The sequence below is a fragment of the Mirounga angustirostris genome, unplaced genomic scaffold (assembly GCF_029215605.1).
Source record: "Mirounga angustirostris isolate CCGP_5_RB_7025 unplaced genomic scaffold, mMirAng1.0.hap1 SCAF_17, whole genome shotgun sequence".
NCBI lineage: Eukaryota > Metazoa > Chordata > Mammalia > Carnivora > Phocidae > Mirounga > Mirounga angustirostris.
In genome coordinates, this window is record NW_026991725.1 from 54,401,943 (window position 1) to 54,425,931 (window position 23,989).

Consider the following 23,989-nt stretch of genomic DNA (forward strand, 5'->3'; position numbering starts at 1 on the left):
CAAGGCACTGTTCTAAATGCTCTGCATCCATTATCTCTTGTTAACAATTCTGCGGTACTCAATTAGCTCCCTTGTTCAGGTAAGTAAGTGAGGCACAGAGAAGTCAGGGAACTGATTAGAGCTCACGCGAGTAGGAAGAAGAGTTAAGATGCAAACCCAGGCACTACGGCCCTAGAATGTACCCTTAGTCACTGCAGAAACCTCTGGGTCTTTCCCCCGTGGTCCCTCAAGCTCTGGGCAGCTGGGCCCAGCCAGGCTGAGATGCGAGGTGGTGCCGGGGACCAGAGATCTTTGGTTTCTCCCATCCCTGGAGCCGCAGAGCAGAGTTCAGTGCTGGCCACTGCTGCGTCCAGAAGGCCGGCCCCACTTGCTTGAACCTGGCTTGTCGCTTCTCCCCCGCAGCCTCAAAGCTCTCCTGGCTGGGAGCCCTCCGGACAACACCGTGGACCTGTCAGGCATCCCGCTGACCTCCCGGGACCTGGAGCGGGTGACCAGCTACCTGCAGCGCTGCGGGGAGCAGGTGGATAGCGTGGAGCTGGGCTTCACGGGCCTCACGGATGACATGGTCCTGCAGTTGCTGCCCGTGCTCAGCACACTGCCCCGCCTCACCACGCTAGCACTCAACGGCAACCGGCTGACGCGGGCCCTGCTGCGTGACCTCACCGACACCCTCAAGGACCCCAGCAAGTTCCCCAACGTCACGTGGATCGACCTGGGCAACAATGTGGACATCTTTTCATTGCCCCAGCCCTTCCTGCTCAGCCTGCGCAAGCGCTCCCCGAAGCAGGGCCATCTACCCACCATCCTGGAGCTGGGCGAGGGCCCGGGCAGTGGGGAGGAGGCCCGCGATGGCACAGTGGGCCAGGATGACCCTGGGGGAGGCCCTCTGGATCCTGCCAAAGACCATGAGGGCAGGGAGACTGTAGGTGCAGTTCAGACATGACACAGAAGTGGGGGTCCTCACCAGGGAGTCCCGGTGGGGTAGGAGGACTGAGGCAGGCGAGGGGGCCCCCACTGGGGGCCTCAGGCGATCACCCAAAATTGGCCTGGGCAGCCCCACTCACTGGAGCCAGACTGTAGCAACTGGGAGGGGGGCTGTGTAATTCTTCCCTTCAGTCCTTTCCACTTCCCCCTCTTGTCAATCTCATCTGCCTTTTGGGTCCTGAGAAATCCTACGTGGCTTGAGGGGCAGTAGCCCTCAGCCTCCCCAGATTTGTGGGTGGTCTGTTTATAGAGATGAAAGCTTGAGCTCATGTGGGTAAGAACTTATCCCAGGAATGGAGTGTAGTTTCGGCCCTACACCTAACCCAGTATTTCCTGATAGAATCCTTTTTTTCTACCCTAACACCTGGCTGAAGGAGGTTGGGGTAGAGGCACTGACCAGCTCCCCAGAGACTCCCAGAGCCTAGTCCCCATCTTAGAAAGTGGTCTACCTCTCCTCCCTGTGAAGCCCTGGGGGGTCCGAGGAACCACTTCCCAGTCGCAGCAGCCTCCATTTAGGCCCACACTTCCACCGGGGATTCCAGGCCCTGCCCTGGGGACCAGCCACCCTCTACCCTTCAAGTGTCCTAGATGCCCACATACACGGCATGCACCCAGAAACCCCCCACCATCCCCCTGACCCAGGCTAAGACTACCAGACCTTTGGTAGGGCTGCATTGTTCCAAGTCAGAGTACTTCCCTTCAAAGGATTTTAAAGACCTTTTTCTCAGTTTCTGGTGGAGTCCCCAAAGAAGTCATCAAGGGTAACCAGGCTCACTCCCAAAAACCTATCATGGAAGGCTCCTAAACAACCCGAGACCATGAAAATGAGGTTAGACTTGCAACTCTTAGCAGATCTAGTACCACCCAGCAAGACAGCTAGGAGACAGGGAGAAACTAGAGGTTCCCAAGGAGTGTGTGAACAATGGTTTTCACCCTCTCTTCCCCCTACTCAAGACCTACCAGCTGAAAATCCCTTCTAGGCACAATAAGCCCTAGAACCAAGACAAAGGCTTCCGGTCCAGGAAGACTGGAGACCAACCTTTCTTTTACCTAAGAAAATTTAGATGCCCACAGTGGTGACCAGACCACTCAGGCAAACGGCAGACAGCTGGGAAGCATGGCCTGTCCAGCCTCTAGCCCACTGACCAGTAGGTGAGAGCCCAACTCAGCAAGGCACCAAGACGGGCTGGGTGAAGAGCCACACTATGGGGACCCTGCCTGCCACTGTCCAGGTGCTTGGCTGAGCGTAGTACAGAGCTTCCGGAGGTAGGCTATGCACAAGGACACAGCCCAAAGGCAGACTGGAATCAAAGGTGTGGATGCCTTAAATGCTTTGGAACTTTTACCCTCGAGTCTAAAGTTGTTACAGAGGGGAAACAGCTTAGACTGACCATGGAGAAGCTGACAAGTGCTAACACCTGGACTGCTCATTTGACAGCAGTGACCAAATTTTTTTCTTCAAATACACATTTTTAAAAACCAGGACTAAAGACCATCCTTTATTGCAGTTTGTGGTAATTGCACAGAAATATGTTTCAGGAAGAAATACATTTGCAGCTTAAAGAACTCAGACCCTCACCTGACAAATTTATACAAAATTTACAGGTATAGAAGCTCTCTTTGGGCAGGGGAGCTAAAAATATAGTATTTATAATACATTACTAGAAAGCTCATGAATTCAAGGACTCCAACAGTGCCTATCCTAGCGTAATACCCTAGCAAGTTTGCCAAACACATTTGTTGGCTCTGTTGGTAAGAGAATGGCCTCTGAATCTCAGCACAAGTTAAGCATTGTTTCCACACCAACTGTGGAAGCCTAGGGTTTCAGTCCAAACTGATGGTATGGTGACCACTGGTCCTTGAAACTTCAAGTTCTTCCCCTGCTGCAGCATGGCTGACCGTTCTCTGGGAAAACAGCCTGCAAAGAAACTAAGTATCAGTCTCACTTTCTACTCCACCCAACAGCTATTCACAGCATAAAAAGGTTATCTTCAGAAAACCATACGTTCACCACTACACAATCTGCCGGTAATTCCAGCTATTTTGGGTGATTTCATCATTTGATATCCTTTTCCTGAAAATCAATTTTAACGATACTAGCCGCTTATTCATTCCACCATGGGGGGAGGGGTCCTTGTCGATGGAAGCTTACCTCTTCTGAGGCTAAAGGGCTGCCGCCTCCAGCTTTAAAACTCCACACCGCAGACCACCATTCTTGAGCACCTCAGCACACAAAACCTGGGGGAACGAATTAAGGCACCCCTAGATAGGCAGCAGAGGAGGAGGCAGAAAAGATAGCAGTTTTGATCATGATAGCCTCAAATACAAATTCCAGTTCATCTCAGGAGCCCTCAAGAACCTACTGGAGGTGTTTTTTTGTAAATGAAGCCATGTTAAGTCCACACGTCCTAACTGGCTTCTCTAGGTGTTGCAACCTCATTTCATCCCATCGTTTTTTGTTTTTTTTTTTTTTAAAGATTTTATTTATTTATTTATTTTAAAGATTTTATTTATTTGAGACAGAGAGAATGAGAGAGAGCGAGCACATGAGAGGGGGGAGGGTCAGAGGGAGAAACAGACTCCCTGCTGAGCAGGGAGCCCGATGCAGGACTCGATCCCGGGACTCCAGGATCATGACCTGAGCTGAAGGCAGTCGCTTAACCAACTGAGCCACCCAGGCGCCCTCATCCCATCGTTTTAAACATCACACACCTAAAGCTGTCATCTTCAGGGATGAGGCAAGTTACATCTCAGGATTTTACAGCAGTGGGGTAACAAGGAACTCCCGGGTTTCCTCTGCCCTCCGCTCCGCTGCCACCATGAACCATAGTAAGTGTCTCTGGGATACTGTCGATAAAGGTCAAGGGCTACACTGATGCAAGTTAGTAGGTTAACCAGATCAAAGTGCCCCTACCCGACCTACCCGGAACTTTACATCATCTCTGTACAACTTTACAACAGCCATGCAGTCTGTCCCACCCATCAAGCTTACCTCAAGGCAGGCCAGTGCTCACCCCCGGAACGCTCTGCTGCTGATCTCATCACACACTGCCGACCCCACACTCTTCTGCAACCTGGGTGAATAGACGAGAAAAGGTCACTGTTCAAACCAACCTACTCCAGGGCGGCGGCAGCTGGGGAGGCCTTGTTGACTGCAGTCAGCCAGGAACAGTTATCGTCAGTTATCGCTTCTGACGGCACTTCCTATAAGTGATTTCATCAGAGCAGTCAACACCTCCCCGCTCCCCAGTACTGCTCCAGAAACCTGCAACGGGACCTGGGATTAAGTCGCAATTGCTTGGGAACCAACCAGGACGCTGCATTTTAACTGGGACTTTATCTCCGGCTATAGCTGCGGCTGAAATAGTTGCAGCTTAGGAGTAGCCGCCTCCAATTTCCACTCGAGGCTCCATGCTGTGTACGCGATTTTATGCGCTGCCCAATGCATAAAACTGTAAAGTAGCAGCCGACTCCCGTGCATTTACTAACAAAGACTGAAAAACAAAGTTAGGTGTTACAAACCCTGCCCAGGCTGGGTCCTACCTCAGGGTGGGAGGCCGCTCCCGGCTTGAAGGCGCTGCAAGGGATCTGCCACCTGGAACGTGGAGGGCGACACGCGTTAAGGGCAGGCTGCGGCAGCGAGGTTCAACCAGACCGTTGAGGCTTCGGCGACAAAGTCGTCAGTTATCGCTTCTGACCGCACTTCCCAATCCCAGCATCATCAGCACAGTCGGGCACGCCCTCCTCGCGGTCCCATGCCCGACCTCCCCCCGGGCCGCACTCACCCGGTCCTCCGGGGGTGGCGCACCTCCCACGCCGGGTCCGGGGAGCGGGGCCCCGGCCTCCGGGGAACCCAGGCTCCTGAGACGACAGCGGCGGCCCTGCCGGACAGACACGCGCGCGGGCCTTGAGCCTCGGCCCCCGGCGGCCCTGCGCGACTCTCCCCCACGGCGGCGCCCGCCCCGAAGCCCGGACACGCGCTTTAGGGAGCCGCCGTGCGCCCCCCACGGAAGCTGCCCGAAAACTTCTTCCCAGGAGTTAAGAAGCCTTTAGCTCCTTCGCCCTTGCCGCCAGCTATTAGGCCCAACTACACACACCACTCACCTCCATTATCACGATAATAGAAAGGTCGCTTCAGCGGCGGCCCGGCCCTTTAAGGAGCCGGAACATTCCATTCCTCACAGGAGGGAGGTTAATACTGGCAAAGACTCACGGGAACTTCCGGCCCATTTGACGACGCAGACTCCGCCGCATCACCCCGGGACACCCCCCTCCGTTGGAGCCGGTGGTCTCTTCCATGGCCCCGGGAATTCTGGGTCCCGCGGCGCCCGGAGTGTTTCAGGGCGCATGCGCAGGGGCTGGAGGGGCGTTGCGGCCGAGGTCTCCCTTTAGCGGCACGTTTTGGGGCAGATTCCTCAGCCTTTGTGAGCTTCCGATTGCTCGTGTGGTAAATGAAGCTACCGGCCCCGCAGAGGTTGTTCTGAGGATCGCGTGAGATACGACACTTGAAACCCTGCAGAGCCTTGGCAGGCAGCAAGCATTCATAAAATAGTAGCTGCTTCTCTCTAATTCTTCTTGCTGCCCGTCCGCTCTCTCCCCACGGCTATTTCCGAATATGCACCGAGGCTTTCAGAACCTCTGCGCGCTGACAGCTCTCATCACCCCCTTGAGGATGACCCCTAAGGAGCGAGCAGACGTCTTAGCTGGTACCACTTCCGTCCTCTCCACCCCTTTTCTCCTGATGCCTTAGGACTCCTGCATCCGTTCCCCAACCCACCGGCGATGGCAACCTCTCCCTGTCCGCAAATGCTTTCCTTTCAGCCTTTGCACGAGCTCAGGTCGCTGCCACTTAAAAACTATTCAGTGCATACGCATTTTATAAACACGCGTTCCACCAAGGGAGAGCAATTCATTTGGACTGGAGAAAACTGGAGAAGCTACCGCGAGACAACTTTCCGGTCTTAGAATTTGAAGGATTTAAATGGTGGGGCGGGGGCTTCCAGCAAGAGCCAAGTCAGGGGGTCAGATTACACAGGTTCATCAGTCTGCCTGAAGAATTTGGTAAAAGTGCTAAGGAGAGCATGGGGGGCAGCAGGGGTATCCGGGATGAGGTGTCTGGAAATTCGGGGTTAAAACCGTGGAGGACTGGGGATGCCATCTGGGGAATCCTGCGAGCACTGGGGGAGCCTCTTAAGCCTTCAGGGTGCAGGAGTAACATGTTTCTCTTCCACCTTAGGAAGGCCCCTCTGGCTGCCCTGCAGAACAGCTCGGAAGGGTAGGAACCGAGCAGGCAGCCCAGAAGGGAAGGAAACCAATAATCCAGAGCCTGAAGGAAGCCAGGGAGCTCAAAGGCTTTGAGAGAGATTTTGGAGGTGGCTTTAAGGGGTGTCCGGAAGCTGTGGGAGAGGGAGGAGCAGTGGCTGTGTTGCCTGTGTCCACCACTACACATCTGTCATGACAGCGGGCACAGTATCCCAGAAAAGGACCACCCCCAGGCTGGGGGCCAGCAGGGAAGGGTCTCCCGTGCCTGAGTGAGGCTGAGAGTAGCCCAGCCCCAGACAGAGAAATGCTCACCAAGAGACACGCAGATATCAACCAGCCCAAGAGCCCACGAACTTTGCTTAAACAATGTTTCCAGGAGAGTTAGTGATGAGAAAATATTTATTTACATTTGCCACCAAAGTTTCCTGGAGCCCCAGAGCCAGCACGTAGGGCTGGGAAGATCCCCTGACTCTGTCCTGCATCTGGGCCGTTATTGGGACTTTAGGAGCTGGAGGGGCAGTTGATCTTCCTCTGAGACATTGCCTTCCTCTAGTTGGGAAGCCGGGGCAGGATTCTTCAAGGTGCCTGTGAATAGGATGGAGAGCACTGCGGCTTGGCCCTTGGGCTGTGTCCCCAGGAGGACAAACAGGAGGAGGCCACAGCCATGAAACCACATACTCTGTGTATCGCAGGTAATCCTGGAGTCCCCAGCAATGCCTCTCCCTACCTCCCCCTTCCACAGGCATTTCCTGAACCCCTGACTTGGTGCCAGTTGGGGGCCTCCTCCCAGGAGCTCACCATCCCTTGGGTTAGAAACCAGAACACCTGAGACTTGCTGAAGAGCTGGAAGGAAGTGACAAGTAGGTGTTCAGGGAGCTCTGAGGAGAGCGTGAACCCAACCTGTAAGGAAGGCAGCAGATTTGGACACCCAGAGGAGCAGGAATGACACTTCCACAGAGAGCCAAGGAAAGCAAAGAACAGGGAACACTGTGGAGGGACTGGCTGTTGCATGGAGGGAGGTGTGGGAAATGGGTTGGACTCCATGCAGCACTGGAGCTTCGCCTCTACCCTGAGGAGTGAGGCCTTGCCGTTATGGGCCTCATGTAGTTTTTGTCTGCATTAGAGGGATAAGCCTGGAACAGAAAGACTTGTCTAAAGGAGGGTGCAGACTGAGCCCTGCAGTGTGCAGAAGGGGGAAAAATGAGGGGTGGGGACAGAGGGGCAAGTAGCCGCCTGGGAGGTTCTGAAGATACCCAGCACCAGGCTGAGGGGGACATTGAGCAGAGATCTTCAAGGCCTCCTGCCTGGGTGAGGAGAGAGAGGGGTTGCACACACACCACCTGTAGGGCAACCCCACAACCATTCCTGTTGGGGATGTCCAGGTGGAAGGCCCAGCAGGCAGTGGGTATGGGACCGGGGTGTGGAATGCTTGGGGCAAGATGGGCAAGGTGGCTTTCAGAGTCTTGGCACTGAAATGATGGGGTGGCAGGACTCAGGGGAAGGGAGACACAAAGAGGGCAGGCAGACGACCTATGGGTTTGTGAGGGCCATGGTCAGGGACCCAGGAGCCTGGGAGACCAGCAGGCTTTGGGGCCAGAGTCTGGAGGAGCCTCCCTACACAGGGGTCAGAGGTGATGCGGGGGCTGTCATGGGGAGGGGTCGGCGCCATAGGCACAAGCAAGTGGAGTCTGTTGGGAAAAGAAGGCGAAAGGAGAGGAGAGCCGACTGCAGATGAAGTGGGAGCTACTGAAGAGTCCAGAAAGGGCATGCTGTGGAGAAAGTTAAGCCTCGGAACAGGCCTCTGGGTGAGAGGAAGGAGCCAAGACCATTGGTGGAAGGCAGCAGGGGAGAGACAGGAGAAGCAGTCCCCACACTAGAATGGCCAGGACGCAGCTCGCGACAGTGGGGAAAGGCATCGGAAGTGACTTCTCAGGGGTGTGGGGGCTGGGGGCTCCGGCAGTCGGGGAAAGCTGGGGATCAGCAAGGCTGGCCTATCAGTGGGGGCTCAGGGAGATGCCTCCGCAGCTGCGGGATAGGTGAGGGGCCCTCTCTAACCCCCGCTGGGTCCCCAGGCACAGCCCAGGGGGCGGGAGGTGAGGTCAGGTTTATGGCTGGACTGGGGGAAGCAGCCACAGCCTCAGTGTCTCCCAGGTGACAGTCTGAAACAGGCCAGTGAGGAGGTGGGGGTGGAGAGGCGAGAGGTGCTTGGACGTGGAGGGGTCCTGGCCCAGACACACACTCTCTCTCTCTCCAGGGCAGGGGCTCCGGCCACCGCGCTACTCACCAGGGACAGCCGGCTCTGATGGCTCCTCACACACGGTCGGCAGCGTCTGCTCCCACGAGGCCCAGTTCACTTCCTCCACCCTGAGGGCAACAGAGCAGCTCCGAGGCTCTGGGAAGACACTCTGTGCAGCATGCTTTGCCCCCGGAGAGGGGCCCGCGTAGACACGGGTAGCCACAGGGACCGGGAGGAGGATGGGCTTTCACCACCCTTCTCACTGGACACTGGGCCACCCACCATCCCGCCCCCCCGTCCTTGTGGCTATCACCCTGCTGCCCCCTGGGCCACGTCTGCAGCGGAGGAAAAGGCATCTGTCCCTTCAGGCCGTGCACAGTGACCTGGCTTGCCCTCAACATCTACAGAAGAGTCTCGATCAGGTGTGTCTTTATGTTCCTGGGCTCCGGAGCCCTTCTGTGGCTACTGCACAAGCCAAAGACCCTTCCCCTCTCCTTGCTCAACTGCTGTCTCATGACAGCGTGTTTCTGGCTGTGCATTTGTTATCAGGTTGTCTCTCCCGTGGAAGCTTTGTTTTCTGTGGGAGGGTCATCGCCTCTGTGTCAGGCTGGGGGAGTGGGGAGGGCAGAGCAGACCGGCCAGGCAAGGCTAGTGTGCTTAACCTGAGGGTCCGTCTGGCTTCTTGGCCTCCTAACTGTCCCTATTTCAGGCCAGAAGGAGTAGGTCAGGGGCCACCAGGGAGGGGACAGGCAGTGAGTGTCAGGCCTGGACCTCCCCCACCCGGGGCAGCGTGCCTGGTGCTCCTAGGCTCTGCCTCTCCCACCAGACCTGACTCTTAGCAGCTTTTAAGAGAGTAAAGCTGAGGGCACCTGGGTGGCTCAGTTGGTTAAGCCACTGCCTTCGGCTCAGGTCATGATCCTGGAGTCCCCGGATCGAGTCCCGCATCGGGCTCCCTGCTCGGCGGGGAGTCTGCTTCTCCCTCTGACCCTCCCCCCTCTCATATGCTCTCTCTCTCTCTCATTCTCTCTCTCATAAATAAATAAAATCTTTAAAAAAAAAAAAAAAAAAAAGAGAGTAAAGCTGAAAAAAAAAAAAAAAGAGTAAGGCTGGGGGGGCGCCTGACTGACTCAGAAGAGCATGTGACTTGATCTCCAGGTCATGAGTTTGAGCACCACATTGGGTATACAGATTACTTAAATAAAAATTTAAAAAAGGGGGGCGCCTGGGTGGCTCCGTCATTAAGCATCTGCCTTCCGCTCAGATCATGATCCCAGGGTCCTGGGATCGAGTCCCGCATTGGGCTCCCTGCTCAGCGGGGAGTCTGCTTCTCCCTCTCCCCCTGCTTGTTCTCTCTCTCTTTCTCTTGGTCAAGTAAATAAATAAAATCTTTAAAAAAAAAAAAAAAAAAGAAGAGTAAGGCTGGCCTGCCCCACGGCAGCCTCCAGGGGTCACTGGGAGAGCAAGGCCCCCAGGCCACCCTCCCCTGCCTCCCTGCCTCCTTCCCTCACCTGAAGCACCAGCGCTCGTCGGGGCTGCCGTCTGGCCTGGTGCCAACAGTCAGCTTCACACCAGCCCGCTGCTTCTTCCTCCTGCACCACCAGTAGCCATTCTCCATCTCCAGGACAGAGATGGCTTTCTGGGGACAAAAGACACATCAGACAGTAGCCAGGAAGATACCTCACAGCACTTGACAGTATAACCCAGAGTCTGCTAAGCACGTGGATTTGAGTCTAGCTCCAACATTTGATTGCCTGAGGGATGGAAGCCCCGCAGCTCCCCCTGAATCTCAGTTTCCCCGATTGCAGATGGACAGGTGTTGGGAAGTCAGCACATAATGCGTGCCCAGCAATTAACTTGCATGGTTACAGATTCCAGAATTCCACACCACGGGGTGCAGAAGCTTATTTGCTCTGCCCACACATGCGCCTGCCCACTGGCACATGAGCGAATTAGGTGGGGCACTGAACTTGCAGGTGAGGGCGCAGGCTCAAGAGGAGTAAGGTGCTTGCCCAAGCTCAACGGTGGATCGGTAAGAGTCCACCTTCCCAGCAAGGCTCTCTGAGCACCAACTGCCCACCTCCACCCCGGAAGCAGGTACTGCTTTTACAATAGGCAGATGTCACATCAGCCCCCAGCTACAGGGGCCTCTGCACCCTGACTGCCCCCAGGCTGCGCCCAGTCCCAGGACTGCACATCCTGCCTCACCCCCCAAGCCGAGCCCACTGACTGTATGATGAACACAGAAGGGGAGCTGCATGAGGGCAAGGATTCTATCTCATTCTCGGCTGTGTGTTTCGCACCTAGAACCGAGCCGAGCTTTGCGATAGGCTGTCAAGAAATACTTGATCATGAGCATGATCACGATTAACACATTGAGCACCTACTATGTGCCAGGCCCTGTCCCAAGGGCTCTAGATCTATGAGCTTATTCCATCGTCACGATAGCCCTAAGAAGGAAAGCAAGGATGGGGGGCGGGGCGGGGGCTCAGCTCGGCTGGGTCCTGCTCGCTCCTCACGGGGCCCAGGCAGAGGGAGGGGAGCCGCCCGCCACACCTGCAGCTTCCAGATGCTCCAGCTGTCAGTGGCAACACTGTTGACGGTCTCGCTCATGAGGGCGATGAGCATGTTGAGCAGCAGGATGTAGGTGAGTAGCACATAGGCCAGCAGCAACAGCAGGACCACCCCGCGGAAGCGCAGCTGGTCCTGGAAGGCCAGTTCTCCCATGCCGATGGTGAACTTGAACAGCTCCAGGGAAGCGTCCAGGATGTCACCGTATGGGGAAGAGCTGCCCTCCTCATCCGTCTGTCCTGCCCCAGGCTGCGCTGCCTCCGTGGCATTGGGACCCCTGGGGGCCCCGGGGGCCCGGGCTTCCCGGCTCAGGCTCACCAGGGCTGCAGGGAGGGGAGGAAGGAGGATCCTCAGCCTGGGGAGGCCAGGGGGCAGCCTCCAGAGTGTACAGAGTGGGCAAGGGATAGGCAGGGGCGAGAGGGGGGACTTTACCTACAGCGAAGCCGAAAAGGAAGACTAAGTAGACGAGCAGGAAGCGGAGCAGGTCCCGCAGAATGACCTAGAACACACACACCCAGGAGCCAGGATGGGTGGCTGGGCCATCGGGCCTGACCCCCGACCCCTGCCTCAGCCCCGAGCATGGGTTCCCATGGACACAGCACCCACACGCACAAATGCGTGCATACATGAGGCCCCGTGGAGCTACACACAGTCTTTACAAAAACATCTAATCAGGGGCGCCTGGGTGGCTCAGTCAGTTAGGCGTCCGACTCTGGATTTCAGCTCAGGTCATGATCCCAGGGTCGTGAGATCGAGCCCCCAGTCTGCTTCTCTCTCTCCCTCTGCCCCCTCCCCCTCACTTGCTCTCTCAAAAAAAAAAAAAATAGCATAGAGCAATCTGTAATGTTCTCATCTGTCTCTCTTAGTGTTTTCACGTCCCCTACCAGAATGTCCGCTGCAGCAGAGGTGAGGCCTTGCCCATTTTGTTAGCGACTGAAGGAGCGTATTCCAACACTTAGAACAGGGCCTGGCCCGCAGGACACACTTCCTAAACTTCGGTTGAATAAGTAAATGAATAGAGAAAAGTCCACAGGCCCGGACGTCCCAGGGCACGGGTAGGCAGATGAGCTAACGTGCACGGTGTCCGCGCCTCCACTGGCCTAGGATGCACGTAGTCCCCTGGGGTCACTTGTTTGCTTACCCGTGCAGAGCACAGACCCCTGAGGGCAGACGCCTGCACGCTCATACTCCTGCCTACAGTCCACGAGCGGCTGCCTTTGTACACACGGACAGACGCGCTCTCGCGTTTTCCTCTGCGCAGGTCAGCTGTGGAGGAGGGCGCCTGCCCGCCGAGGCCCAAGGGAGCCCTGCTGGAGTGTGGCGCCCGGCTTTGCCCGGTCAGGCTACACCGCGGCCACCCCCGTTTCGTCTCTCACCTTCTGGATCATGACGCTGTAGATGCCCGTGTGCTGGAAGCCACGTGTGTAGTAAAGCAGGTTCAGCCAGCCCAGCACCAGCGAGGACACGAGCAGGGGCAGGTACCATTCCACGGCCAGGAAGCACAGCACCTCGGACAGCACCGTGAGCAGGGCCTGCACCAGGCTGTGCAGGGACAGAATTCGGGTCAGCTTGCAGGCCGCCTGGCGGGCCCCCCCGCCCCGCCACGTTACAGATTGCGGACCACTGCGCCCTCTCCCACCACGGCCTGATGCACGAGAAGGTCTCCATCTGTCTGGGGCCGGGCCCAATCGGGTGCACAGCGAGCGCTCAGTACAGGGAACTGTCAGGGATGGGAGGCCCAGGCCTGAGAGCCGGCGCTGTGGTCCCAGGCCCCCCGCACTCCCTGGCTCCGGGTCCTCTCCTCTCGAGCCAGCCTGGTGCCTTCTGCCACACCAGCCTCTCCGGGGCCTGAGACAGGGGAGGGGAGGGGGGCCCACGTACAAGAGCAGTTCAAAGTAGCTGTCCACGAAGGAGATCCAGATGAACAGACGGCGCCTCCAAAAGTACCACAGCTGTGGGACGAGGAGCACAGGGGTGTGAAACGTGCTCTCCAGGCCGTGGGGCCTTAGCCTGGGCTCCCCACTGTGCCCCTGCCTGCTGGCCTGGCTCTGTGACCTCAGGGGCTCAAGCAGCCTCTTGGACTTTGCGGGGCAGCGGCGGAGTGGTGGGGAGGCTCATGAATCCTGCTGAGAAAGCTTTGAAGCCTGTTTCCAGAAAGTGTAGCCACCCACAGACATCCAGACAATGCCAGGGGCCTCCGAGCTCCCCGTGGATCCAGATGAACCCGCTTACTACTCCTAGTGAGGGGAAGAGCTCCCTCCCCTCCCCCACCCCTGGCCTCACATGGACACCCCCCCAACCTGGATCTGGTCCCGAAGTCCTGCCCACTCTGAGAGAGGCTCAGTGTCACAGTGCCCAGCCTTGCCTCCCGCATTTTCACCTCAAAAGGCCCTGCTGGGGGAGTCGGCCTGAGCCTGCCCCCGCCCACCTGTCTGTGGTCCCCAAGTGAGGAATGCCCCAGCCAAGGGACCTGGGGGTGGGGGCACTGCCGAGGAGTCACAGCAGTCACGTGGTACCCCACGGGCACCCCCAGAAAGCGCAGCAGGGAGGTACCAGCCCCAGAACCCAAGGCCCTCAGCTGCCCTGAGGCTGGGAGGGGTGGGACTGGGTAGAGGATTCGGTTTCCTGAGAAATGAAGGGATTGTGGTTAACTCTCTCTAAGGCCCCTCCTGGCAGGATTCTACGTTTGCTTCTGGGGGGTTCTGGGAGCCCATAGAGTTGTCTGGGGGTGGGGGTGGGGGGAATGGGAAGAGCCCTACCTGGCCCACGAGGAGGTAGACCCCCCCAAGCAAGACCAGGATGTGGCCCAGGAGCAGCATGGGGTCTCCAGCAGTCACTTCTGGGGGCAAGAAAGCCTGCGGAAGAGACACTCTGGTAGGACCTGGGGCCTGGAGTCCCCTTCCAACTGTGAGACTCTTGGCCGAGGGCCCGGTCTGAGCATGAGCTGTGGAGAGGCCACGCAGAGCCACACAAGGAACACGGGCTCCCGGGCAGGACCCCCGCATTCTAGCCTATCAGAGAGGCACACTGTCGTGGTTTTGAGGGTGGGGTCGGGCGCCAGACTGCCCGGGTTCAAAGCCTCGGCGTGAGGATCTGCAGATGGGTCTGGCTATCCACGCCCTGTCTTCTTCCAGGCTCGTTCCCAGGAGGCCTCCCCCAGAACGCGCCCCTGCCCGGCCTTGCCTTCTCCAGGGCCGGCTGGTGGTAGGCCACAGCGGTGAAGAGGAACATGTAGATCAAGTAACACAGGAAGTTGAAGAAGAATTTGGGGATTAGCAGGTCCCATTTTGCCTGCAGCAGTCTGTTCAGCGGTTCCAAAACCACCATTCGGTGTCGGTGCTGGGGGTGGGAATGTGAGAGCTAGGGGTACATTCATTCAGCAAGGATATATATGGGGCCCGCTCAGGTCAGGCTCGATGCAAGGGCTGAGGGAAATGGGGGGGGGGGACTCCAAATGAGCCCTCCCCATGCGGCCTCCACCCTACCCTCATGGCTACGGGCTGACGGAGCGCCTCATTCTCCAGCCCAGAGCAGGTGTCAGTCACCAGAGGGGCCCTCAGTGGTTGCCCCCAGGCCCCCCGGCATGCTCCCCAGGTCGGGTGAGACTGGTGTGTGGAATGAGCATGGGCCCGATGGGCACGTCCCCACCGGCACAGTCCCGGGGCAGCTTTGGTCCCAAGGGCAGCCCTGAATTATGGACCTTGCAGGGAGCTCTGCCGGGTCCCCTTACACACACCCCCGCCCCCGTGGGCTCACCGGGCTTCTGCAATGAAAGGCAATGATCTCCAGCACTGAGTTCTCCTCCCAGCTGTCCACGGAGGCCAGATCATACAGCGACACCCGGACTGGCCCGTAGCACCACTCAGTAAACTTTCGGGAAAGTGACTGGCATGGCCCTGCAAACTCCCGCTGCAGGATGTGCCTGAAAATCTGCAGGGTGGGCCACATGAGCTTGGTCTGCACAGCCACCTCTTGGCATTGACCTGCGGGGGGTGGGGGTGGGGGCCTAGGAAACACTCAGCACCCTGCAGAGCTGCCCACCATCTGCAAAGCTGCAAGTAGACACATGCACACACCCCGGACACACGGGTCCTTGTGTGTATGAACGCTCACACATCCCACGTGCTCATCCACAATATAAACACTCCCAGCCACTCCCATATGTCCGGGTCTGCAGTGAACCTGGCTCTTCCTTCCCCACTCCTGCCCTGAGGCCTCTTCCTGGACTCCTATCATGGCAGAGGGACCCCCAGCCCAGGGCTCCTGGAGGCCCCTTGAGATCCAAGGTACACGTATGTGTACGCTTCTGCGGTCAGAGCTCAGAGCTTCCAACAGACTAGAAAGCATCCCTAAGTCGAACAGGTTAAGAGGCAATTTGGTTTTGGCGTGCCTGGCTGGCTCAGTCGGTGGAGCAGGCGGCTTTTGATCTCCGGGTCGTGAGTTCAAGCCCCATGTTGGGTGTAGAGATTACTTAAAAAAAAAGAAGAAGAAGCGGGGTGCCTGGATGGCTCAGTCGGTTGGGCATCTGCCTTTGGCTCAGGTAATGATCTCAGGGTCCTGGGATCAGACGGGTCCTGGGATCAAGCCCTGCGTCAGGCTCCCTGCTCAGCGGGGAGTCTGCTTCTCCCTCTCCCTCTGCCCCTCCCCCTCGCTCATCCTCTCTCTCTCAAATAAATAAATAAACATCTGGAAAAAAAAAAAAAAGAAGCAATTTGGTTTTACAAATGAGGAATGGGGAAAGGAAAGGCCACCCAGCCATGCCTCTGGACAACAAAAGGAGGTTCTCACACCACAGGAACCTCAGGGAATAAAATAGTAAAACTTCCATTTATGTTTATTTTTACCTTAAGCTTTAAAAAGCCTGTGTTCGAAGCATGGGGCCCTGTGTAAAATGCACAGTTTGCACGCCATGAAGCTTCACTGATAATGAGGCTCAGACAACCTCCTGGTTGTCATTAGAAAAAAAAGCAGAGCTGAGTCATGCTTACTTTTTATACCAAAATAACTTCCAGCCAAATGAGTTTTAGGCATTCAAAATAAAACTGCAAAAGTCTGGAGGAAAATATGGCTACAGAATATATATGTACACGCACACACACGAGCTTTTTTATAGATACAGCCTCAAAGAAGGCACTGAACAGTAGCAAAACCAAGGAACTCTAAAGGAAAACATAATTACAGTTGTATATAGGAAAATGTAAAAATTCTTCAGGGCAAAAAATCCCGTAAGAAATGTTTTTATGGGGCGCCTGGATGGCTCTGTTGGTGAAGCAGCCGGCTCTTGATTTCGGCTCAGGTCATGTTCTCAGGGTCCTGGGATCGAGCCCCGCATCGGGCTCCCTGCTCAGTGGGAAGCCTGCTTTTCCCTCTGCCTCTGCCTCTCTCTCTATCTCTCTCTCTCTGACTCTCATGAATAAATAAATAAAACATTTAAAAATAAAATAAAATAGGGCGCCTGGGTGGCTCAGATGGTTGGGCGTCTGCCTTCGGCTCAGGTCATGATCCCAGGGTCCCGGGATAGAGTCCCGCATCAGGCTCCCTGCTCCTTGGGAGCCTGCTTCTCCCTCTGCCTCTCTCTCTCTCTCTCTCTGTCTGTCATGAATAAATAAATAAAATCTTAAAATAAATAAATAAATAAATAAATAAATAAATCTTAAAAAAAAGAAATGTTTTTACTATCAAAACAGGAGAAAAATTTGCAACTATTATAGAAAACAAAATGCTAATGCATTCCTTATAAAGGACACTTACCAATCAATCTGAAGAAAACCTAATAGCAAATCTAATGGCATAATAGGCAAAGAATATGAAAAGACTGTCTCTTAATCAAGGAACCCAAATGACTTAAAAATCCCAGTGTTTTAGGGCGCCTGGGTGGCTCAGTTGGTTAAGCGACTGCCTTCGGCTCAGGTCATGATCCTGGAGTCCCGGGATCGAGTCCCACATCGGGCTCTCTGCTCAGTGGGGAGTCTGCTTCTCCCTCTGGCCCTCCCCCGTCTCATGTGCTCTCTATCTCTCTGTCTCAAATAAATAAATAAAATCTTTAAAAAAAAAAATCCCAGTGTTTTATAATGTAATATATCAGTTCAGTAGTTCATATATAATCTATCAATAAACACACATATATTAGAGGTGCATGCTGCACGTGTTCTTACTACCAGGAGAGTTCAATCAAAAACTGTGGACACTGGGGTGCCTGGGTGGCTCAGTCAGTTAGGCTTCTGCCTTCGGCTCAGGTCATGATCCCAGGGTGCTGGGATCAAGCCCCATGTCCGGCTCCCTGCTCAGTGGGGAATCTGCTTCTCCCTCTCCCTCTGCGCCTCCCCCTGCTTGTATGCATTCTCTCTCTCTCTCAAATAAATAAATAAAATTAAAAAAAAAAAAAGCAGGGAGACCGGTGATCTAGAAGACTGCTCCAGGCTCTCTCTGCAGAAAAATCAGAGCGAGTCCTGTTGCTTCCTGGACGGGTGGGGAGGGGATGGGGGCTAGGTACTCACCTCGATTTTGCCCTCCTTGGCAGCCAGCTTCAGGGGCGTGAGGCCCTGCAGGTTGGGGATGTCCTCGAGCTGCACTGTGGGACAGAGACGGGCCCCCGCGAGGAGAAGCCCATCATACATGCGGATCACCAGCGCACTGTTCTCGGCTGAGTTGTCTGCGATCATGACCAAGGCGTGCAGCGCTGTGTTGCCCAGTGAGTCGGCAGCCTGCAGCCTGGCAGGCTGATGAGGGTTCTCCAAGAGGTAGGTTACCACATCCCACTGCTTGGTGCACGCGGCCAAAGAGAGGGGCAGCTCGCCTGGGGGCCGGGGAGGGGGGCAGCTTGAGCCTCAGGCCTCCCAGCTTCCACCTGCCTACTCCTCATGCTCCCTGGACAGAAGGCCAGGCCTCCTTCAAGAGAGTCAGGCACCCACAGGAGAGGACAGAACGCTGCCTTGGGATCCTGGGCCCACCCAGGTCTGTGCTATGAGGGAAGATGGTCCCTGGCCCCCTGGAGGGCAGCTGTGCCTTTTCCACTTGTAAAGGCAGCCCTGTCCAGTTCTTGACCCAAGGGAGAGGTGACCAAAGCTCTTTACCATCTAAAGGAGCAGAACGTGGGGCCTAAGCTTTCGGCTATGGTGGTGATCTCAGGGTCGTGAGATCCAGCCCCGAGTTGGGGTCCACATTCAGTGCAGAGTCTCCTTAAGACTCTCTCTCCCTCTCCTTTTGCCCCTCCCCTGCCATGCTCACTTGCTCACTCTCTCTAAAATAAATAAATCCTTTAAAAAATAAAACAGGGGGGGTGCCTGGGTGGCTCAGTTGGTTGGGCGTCTGCCTTCGGCTTGGGTCATGATCCCAGAGTCCTGCGATCGAGCCCCACATCAGGTTCCCTGCTCGGTGGGAAGCCTGCTTCTCCCTCTCCCGCTCTCCCTGCTTGTGTTCCCTCTCTCGCTGTCTCTCTCTGTGTCAAATAAATAAATAAAATCTCAACAAAATAAATAAATAAAAATAAAAAATAAAACAGGGGCGCCCGAGTGGCTCAGCCGTTAAGCGTCTGCCTTCGGCTCAGGTCATGATCCCGGGGTCCTGGGATCGAGCCCCGCATCGGGCTCCCTGCCCTGCGGGAAGCCTGCTTCTCCCTTTCCCACTCCCCCTGCTTGTGTTCCCTCTCTCGCTGTGTCTCTCTCTGTCAAACAAATAAATAAAATCTCTAAAAAATAATAAAATGAAGGCCCTATCTGGTCAGGTTTCCCCCACACAGTTCTGTCAGCCCCTTCCCTCCCCCGGTCTGGATGTGGATGTGTGGGGAGCTTCCTTGCCCAGACAAGGCTAAAACATCTCCCAAGACAAACTGCTTTTGCAGGCAGCCCAGTGATTAGAAGCATGAGCCCTTGGGGTTGAACAGATCTGGGTTTAAGGGCCCAGTCCTGCCACACATTAACCATGTGACCTTGGGCACGGCCTTATCTCCTCCGCACCTCAATTTATCCAAGAAAGGCTCCTCACCAAAGTAGAAGCAAGTCCCCTGGCTCTTTTTCTGGAAGAAGTGGCCGCAGGCCCGGGCATGCACATTGGCCCCATTCTCCACCAAGAGCTTCACACACTGCAGGCTCCTTTTCTCGATAGCAATATGCAGAGCACTGTGGCCTCGGTAGTACTCATCCGTGCATTGGGCGTTGACCAGGGGCTGGGGATTGCCAGAGTCCCGGTCGATCTGAAGCAATGGCAGGATGCAGGCGTTGGCCCCATCCTGCAGGTTCAGCACGGCCTTCATCAGGCACGTCTTGCCCGTGGAGCCCTCTGTGGGAGAAGGGGAGGGGAAGGGACAGCAGGGTGCTCAGGCGTGGAGTGGCTGGGCTGCCCACCAGCCTGCACAGTGAGCCCAGGCTCCAAAGTACCCCTTGGGAGGATAAAAAAACGATTGTCACACACACAACTGGTGGAAGCAGAGTCATGCTGCAATGTATGAAGGCTCCAGCCAACAGGTATTAAAATACCAACAGGTATGACTATAATTTCTGCCCTAGAAAATAAGTTTCTAAGGCATAATTTGTTGTCCATGCAACATGGTCTACACCAGAACATTCAGAGCACATGTTTGCTAAGTGTCTCCACCGCTTAAAGGCTCTGTCTCCTCGGGCAGGTCACGTGGCCTCTCTTAACCTCAGTTTTCCCGACTGTGAAATGGGACTATTCCAGGCTTGTTCTAAGGGCCGAATGGGATTATATACAAAATTTTTAGCACCCAGAGGGCCTGGCATGCAGTATGTGGAGGCCAAAACGACACACAACCTAAATGGCCATCATTAAGGAATTAGTTAACTAACTTGTGGTAAATGTACACAGCAGAAAACTCTGTGTTTGTCAAAGTGACTGACTTAGAGGTCTATGTACTGAAGTGGGAAGTAGGAGATGTAGTATACGGCACGACCCTTTACGTAAATATATACTTAATATATTTAAAAGCTTTGAAAAGAGGTTCTCCAAATCATTAACAGGGATCCAGCATGTCCTACTGTTTTTACCCTCAGCTTTAGACATGTCATTCCTAACTGAATCTTCTAGAATACACAAATGCTATTTTTCTAATCAGCCCAAACGATCAAGATACTTCGATTTGGGGCAAAAAAATGTTCTGAGATGGGTGAAGTGTATGGTATGTGTATTACATCTCAACAACACTGTTAAGACAAAAAGAAAAAAGAAAAAGAAAACAATGCACTGAGGAAGCCCGTGAGTATCCATTTGGCCACTGAAATGGGCTGAGGATGGCAGAGGTAGGTCAGGAGCCCGTGGGGTGGGTGGACGTGGGAGGCACAGCCTTGACCAAAGTAAGGCATTCGGGCCGGAGGGTTGCTGAGAACACTCGGCCCTTGGCTCCTGACCATGGTCAAGGCCGACCTGTCAGCCGAGTCTCAGCACAGCGGGCAGGACCACAGGGCAGGCCTACCTGTGTACTCTGAGTCGGTGAGGTACTTGCTGGTCCGGGACAGGTACTCCGGTAAGCCAGCCAGATCCTCAGGGACACCCCGGGCAACCACGCTGAAGAGCCGATCACGGTCAAAGCGGTTTGGGTCCGGCTGGCTGTGGGGATTGACTTGTGTCTGATGTTGTGGAAGAACCATGGGCGCCCCCAGGAAGCCCCCGACCCCAGGGAGCCCTTGCAGGGAGTCCCGTGAGCACTGTGCACTATGCAGGCTCATGAGCCCCGTGGGACCTTTCTGAGCACCTCTAAAGACGAGGTGCTGTAGCTGTTTAGCATCTAGCAGTTTCTGGTGACACGGAAGGGGAAGGAGCGTGGGGTACCCCTCCTGGGGATGCCCCTATCCACAGAGGCCGGCCCACACCTGGGGCTCCTGAAACCATGGCCAGCAGATGTGAAGGGACAAACAAAGGTGGGGGGGCTCTTTGATGCTCTGGGGGAGCCTCAGGTCCCAGCTTCACCGAGGAAGGCTTTGGTGACTCTCTCGTGAGTGGGGGATGGTTGGGCTCGGTCACGTGTTAAGCTATAGCTGTGTGACTGATGGAGGCAGGCCCTGCCTCCTCCATGCCGGGAAGCCACGTGTCTGCTGGGCCTGACCAGACACACTCAGCTGCCCAGCAGGCCACGTGGCCACATGACCGAGAGGGCCCTGTGGCTGACTAGGGCGCCCTATGGGCAGTCCCGCCGCGGGAAGTGGCTGTTTGGAGAAAACACTTCCTGTCACAGGGTGGCATCCCCGTCTTGGGGGTAGGGCAGCCCAGAGAGAGCACAGATTGGGGTGCGAGGGGGCTATCCTGCCTGTCAGGCAGGCTACCCGGCTCCCAGAAGCCTCACGTGCATCCTCCCCTGGCCTGGTCTGAATCTGACCGTGGTCTTCCAACACCAACGATATGGGGTCTCCAGGCTGGGACGCCAAGGGCTGGGGCCACGTCTCAGGCATGAGGGCTGAGGAAGGGGCTTTCCTGACAGAGTCCCGCCTTGCCCAGGAGGATTCGCCAGCCTCGTGCATCGGACTTCACACTGAGCGGGGAGGCCGGGCGAACCCCACACATACCCGAAGGGGCACGGGGGCTGGGCCCGGCCACCAAGTCTGACTCAGGGGGCCCCACCCTCATTTGCTGCCTCACCTGACACCTGCTTTTTTGCGGTAGTTGAGGTTCACTTTGATCTGAGGGGAGGAGTGCCGGTCCTCCCCCTGGAACGGTGACTCCATGGGGGGTGGCCCATCCCCGAGGCCCGGCTTTCCTTTGTCCCCCTCACCACCATCTTCTTGGCCTCCATCCCACGTCTGGAGCCTGAACGCCAGAGGGCTGGAGGGCGAGGCCATCCTAAGGGGAGGAGGCTGCTCTGTCCAGCTCAAACCTGGTGGAGACAGAGTCGTCAGAGGCTCCTCCTTCTTCCCAGCCCCTGGGTTGGGGTGGGAGGTCTGGCTGAGGCCTGCAAAAAGAGAAGCTGAGTACAAGTAGACCCACCCACCAGTCAGCCGTGAGGGAGGCAGGCAGAAGGTGAGGAGAGAGGGAGGGCCCTGGAGTGAGGATGGAACAGGGGAGGAACAGGGAAGGAACAGGGACCCAAGGGGTCTGCCTATTGACATAGTCCCACACGAAGGGTTGAGATTGTCCCTGACTTTCCCTCCGGGACTTCCTGATATCTGAGAGACCACAACCGCTTGATGCAGGATAACAGACTTTTGAATTCACATCTCGAACCTTTCTCTGCCTCACTTCTTGTCCAGCGGCCGATATTCACAGCAGGTAAGAGTTCTGTTGCAGGCCAGAGGCGGGTCATTCACCCTCTTGCCACAGAACAGGAGCATGCTGGGGGAAACCGTTGGAAAACCGGTCTATCAAACCTCTCATCTTGCTACCAGGACAACTAAGGCCCAGAAAAGGGAAGTGACTTACCAAGGTTTTCAGCTGTTGGCAGAGCCTGGTCTACAACCACAGCACCCTACCATGACGATCCTCTTCAGTTCTCAGTATCTTTCAGGGCCCATCCCTGTTTTCAGTCTGATTCATCTCTGAAAGCATCAGAGGCTACCTCTCTCTGTGCTTTAGGGTGTCTGGGGGCTTCAGAGTGGGGAGGGAGACCCCTGGCTGGCGGCCCAAGCTCCCCCTGACAGGCAGCCCCACCTCAGGCCCTGGCTGGGGCTCTGGGCTCTGACAGGGGGTGGTTAGGGGGAAGGCGCTGTGCCCCCAGCAGGTAGGAGCAGAAAGAAGGAAGAAGAGTCCGTGATGGGTGGGGGGGACAGCAGGGTGGGAGAAGGGGGCAGGGAGCAGAGAAGAGCATGGGAAAGGAAAAGAAGGGCCAGAAGTAGAGAGGGTGGGTGGTGGCAGGGCTTGGGCTGTGTCCCGTCCAGGCTCCCACAGCCCTCAGGGACCTGGTGGGGGTGGAGGAAGGACGCATTTTCCCACATAAGCAGGGGAGGCCGGGACCTGGCTCACTGCTTCCACATGCAGGGTTTTTTTGTTTGTTTGGTTGGTTGGTTGGCTTTGATTTTTTACTTCAGCATGAGCCACCACCTTTCTGCCCAATCTGGGGCGTCCTCCCCAAGCCACACACCGTTTAGCCTGGCGTGTGTCCCTAACCATCCCCCCATCCCCCCAATCTGCCTCACCGGCTGCCCGCCAGCCCACCAGTGCCAAGCGTCAGCAGCAACAGCTCCCTGTCCAGCCCCCCGCCCCCCTGTCCTGGAGCCCTGAGCCGCACCGGCTGGGAGGAAGGGGTCTGGCCGTCCAGGTGGAGGCCGGAGCCCCTTGAAGACCCTGGCTCGCGGGGCTGGAGAAGCAGGGAGCCCCCGCCCTCGGGCTCCCCTGCCCTGATCAGTCACTGTCGGGCTCCGGGCCGCCCCCTCCCCAGACGTGCCCCGATCGCCCCCCGACTTACCCCGCAGGCCGAGGCTAGGGCGTGGAGGCGGGCGGGGGCCGCGGACGGCTGGGATCCCGGGCCTCCGGGACCGCGGGGGCTGCGGGAGGAAGTGAAGCCGGGCGGGCGGCGGACGCTGGCTGCCGGGAGCCGCAGAACCTCCCCAAGCCTGCTCTGAGCTCCGCCAGCGGGCTGCGGTCTCGGGGTGTTCTGCACCCTCAGCCCACCCGGCCCGCCGGCATGGTGGGGAGTGGGGGGAACTCTCCCGGCTCGGGACAGGCTGGCCATCGGTGAGTGACCAGCTGGGCCACTGGCCACACCCTGCTGTCGGGAGACACGCCCCGCCTCCCCACCCCCACTGTCTAGCCAAGGAGGGCCCAGGTGGGGGTGGGGGCAATCAGAGGCAACCCTTGGGTGCTGGGACCTCGCCTCAGGTGGGAGCCGGCACGGAGTGTGTGTGTGTGTGTGTGTGTGTGTGGTGTTGGGGGGGGTTCTTGCCCCACTGTGCTGACGTCTACCTTCTCCCGTGCCCACCACGGGCCTTCCAGGGGACCCATCACAGGGCAGATAGAGCTAATATGGACCGGCCCCAGGGAGAGGAGAGACTCAGCCCA

At 56.5% G+C, this 23,989-nt stretch overlaps 2 protein-coding genes, 2 long non-coding RNA genes and 3 other non-coding genes across 19 annotated transcripts in view; 2 read left to right on the forward strand and 5 right to left on the reverse strand.

The window, feature by feature from the left end:
- Nucleotides 1-2,466, forward strand: part of LRRC75A (leucine rich repeat containing 75A) — a 44,618-nt gene extending 42,152 nt beyond the window's left edge. For both annotated transcript variants that reach the window (XM_064583025.1, XM_045889802.3), the window contains one exon: nt 403-2,466. In XM_064583025.1, the coding sequence (XP_064439095.1) occupies nt 403-943 (541 nt within the window). In that variant the 3' untranslated portion in view covers nt 944-2,466. The remainder of the gene's footprint in view (nt 1-402) is intronic.
- Nucleotides 2,467-2,470: 4 nt separating this feature from the next.
- LOC123854491 (uncharacterized) lies at nt 2,471-4,977 on the reverse strand. 7 transcript variants are annotated; one of them, XR_010408626.1, is made up of 6 exons: nt 4,770-4,977; nt 4,528-4,579; nt 3,977-4,058; nt 3,697-3,831; nt 3,137-3,246; nt 2,471-2,902 (listed from the first exon to the last, which is right to left on the reverse strand). It is a non-coding gene; the product is annotated as an uncharacterized LOC123854491 (long non-coding RNA). The 7 variants fall into 7 exon arrangements; XR_010408624.1 differs by having other exon boundaries at nt 4,528-4,647; nt 4,770-4,972; XR_006793321.3 differs by lacking the exon at nt 4,770-4,977 and having other exon boundaries at nt 4,528-4,734.
- On the reverse strand, nt 2,974-3,046 carry LOC123854825 (small nucleolar RNA SNORD65). Its single transcript, XR_006793383.1, has one exon. It is a non-coding gene; the product is annotated as a small nucleolar RNA SNORD65 (small nucleolar RNA).
- LOC123854809 (small nucleolar RNA SNORD49) lies at nt 4,141-4,211 on the reverse strand. Its single transcript, XR_006793367.1, has one exon. It is a non-coding gene; the product is annotated as a small nucleolar RNA SNORD49 (small nucleolar RNA).
- LOC123854810 (small nucleolar RNA SNORD49) lies at nt 4,648-4,713 on the reverse strand. The gene has a single exon (XR_006793368.1). It is a non-coding gene; the product is annotated as a small nucleolar RNA SNORD49 (small nucleolar RNA).
- Nucleotides 4,978-5,081: 104 nt separating the features above from the next.
- Nucleotides 5,082-9,345, forward strand: LOC135362992 (uncharacterized). Its single transcript, XR_010408627.1, has 2 exons — nt 5,082-5,690; nt 8,501-9,345. It is a non-coding gene; the product is annotated as an uncharacterized LOC135362992 (long non-coding RNA).
- Nucleotides 6,628-23,700, reverse strand: TRPV2 (transient receptor potential cation channel subfamily V member 2). Of its 6 annotated transcripts, none has more exons than XM_064583021.1 (17): nt 23,397-23,700; nt 22,415-22,530; nt 22,220-22,327; nt 21,638-21,872; nt 20,478-20,611; nt 19,034-19,327; nt 17,548-17,846; nt 14,807-14,980; nt 14,234-14,410; nt 13,810-13,905; nt 12,932-13,002; nt 12,427-12,592; nt 11,483-11,549; nt 11,036-11,373; nt 9,991-10,118; nt 8,531-8,638; nt 6,628-6,831 (listed from the first exon to the last, which is right to left on the reverse strand). In XM_064583021.1, the coding sequence occupies exons 3-16, from the start codon at nt 22,296-22,298 to the stop codon at nt 8,557-8,559; spliced, it is 2,340 nt and encodes a 779-aa protein (XP_064439091.1). In that variant the 5' UTR covers nt 22,299-22,327; nt 22,415-22,530; nt 23,397-23,700; the 3' UTR covers nt 6,628-6,831; nt 8,531-8,556. The 6 variants fall into 6 exon arrangements, with proteins under 6 accessions (XP_064439091.1, XP_064439089.1, XP_064439090.1 ...); XM_064583019.1 differs by having other exon boundaries at nt 8,531-8,610; nt 23,397-23,699; XM_064583020.1 differs by having other exon boundaries at nt 8,531-8,610; nt 14,234-14,389; nt 23,397-23,698.
- Between the last annotated feature and the right edge of the window lie 289 nt (nt 23,701-23,989).

Excerpts from the sequence above, each read along its gene's own strand:
- TRPV2 (XM_064583019.1), bottom strand. The coding sequence starts at position 22,298 with ATGACCCGCCTCTGGCCTGCAACAGAACTCTTACCTGCTGTGAATATC. Across the intron at positions 13,003-13,809 it reads TCTACCTCCTCGTGGGCCAG|CTGTGGTACTTTTGGAGGCG; the intron begins GTAGGGCTCTTC and ends CTCGTCCCACAG. Across the intron at positions 12,593-12,931 it reads AGCTACTTTGAACTGCTCTT|CCTGGTGCAGGCCCTGCTCA; the intron begins GTACGTGGGCCC and ends GTCCCTGCACAG.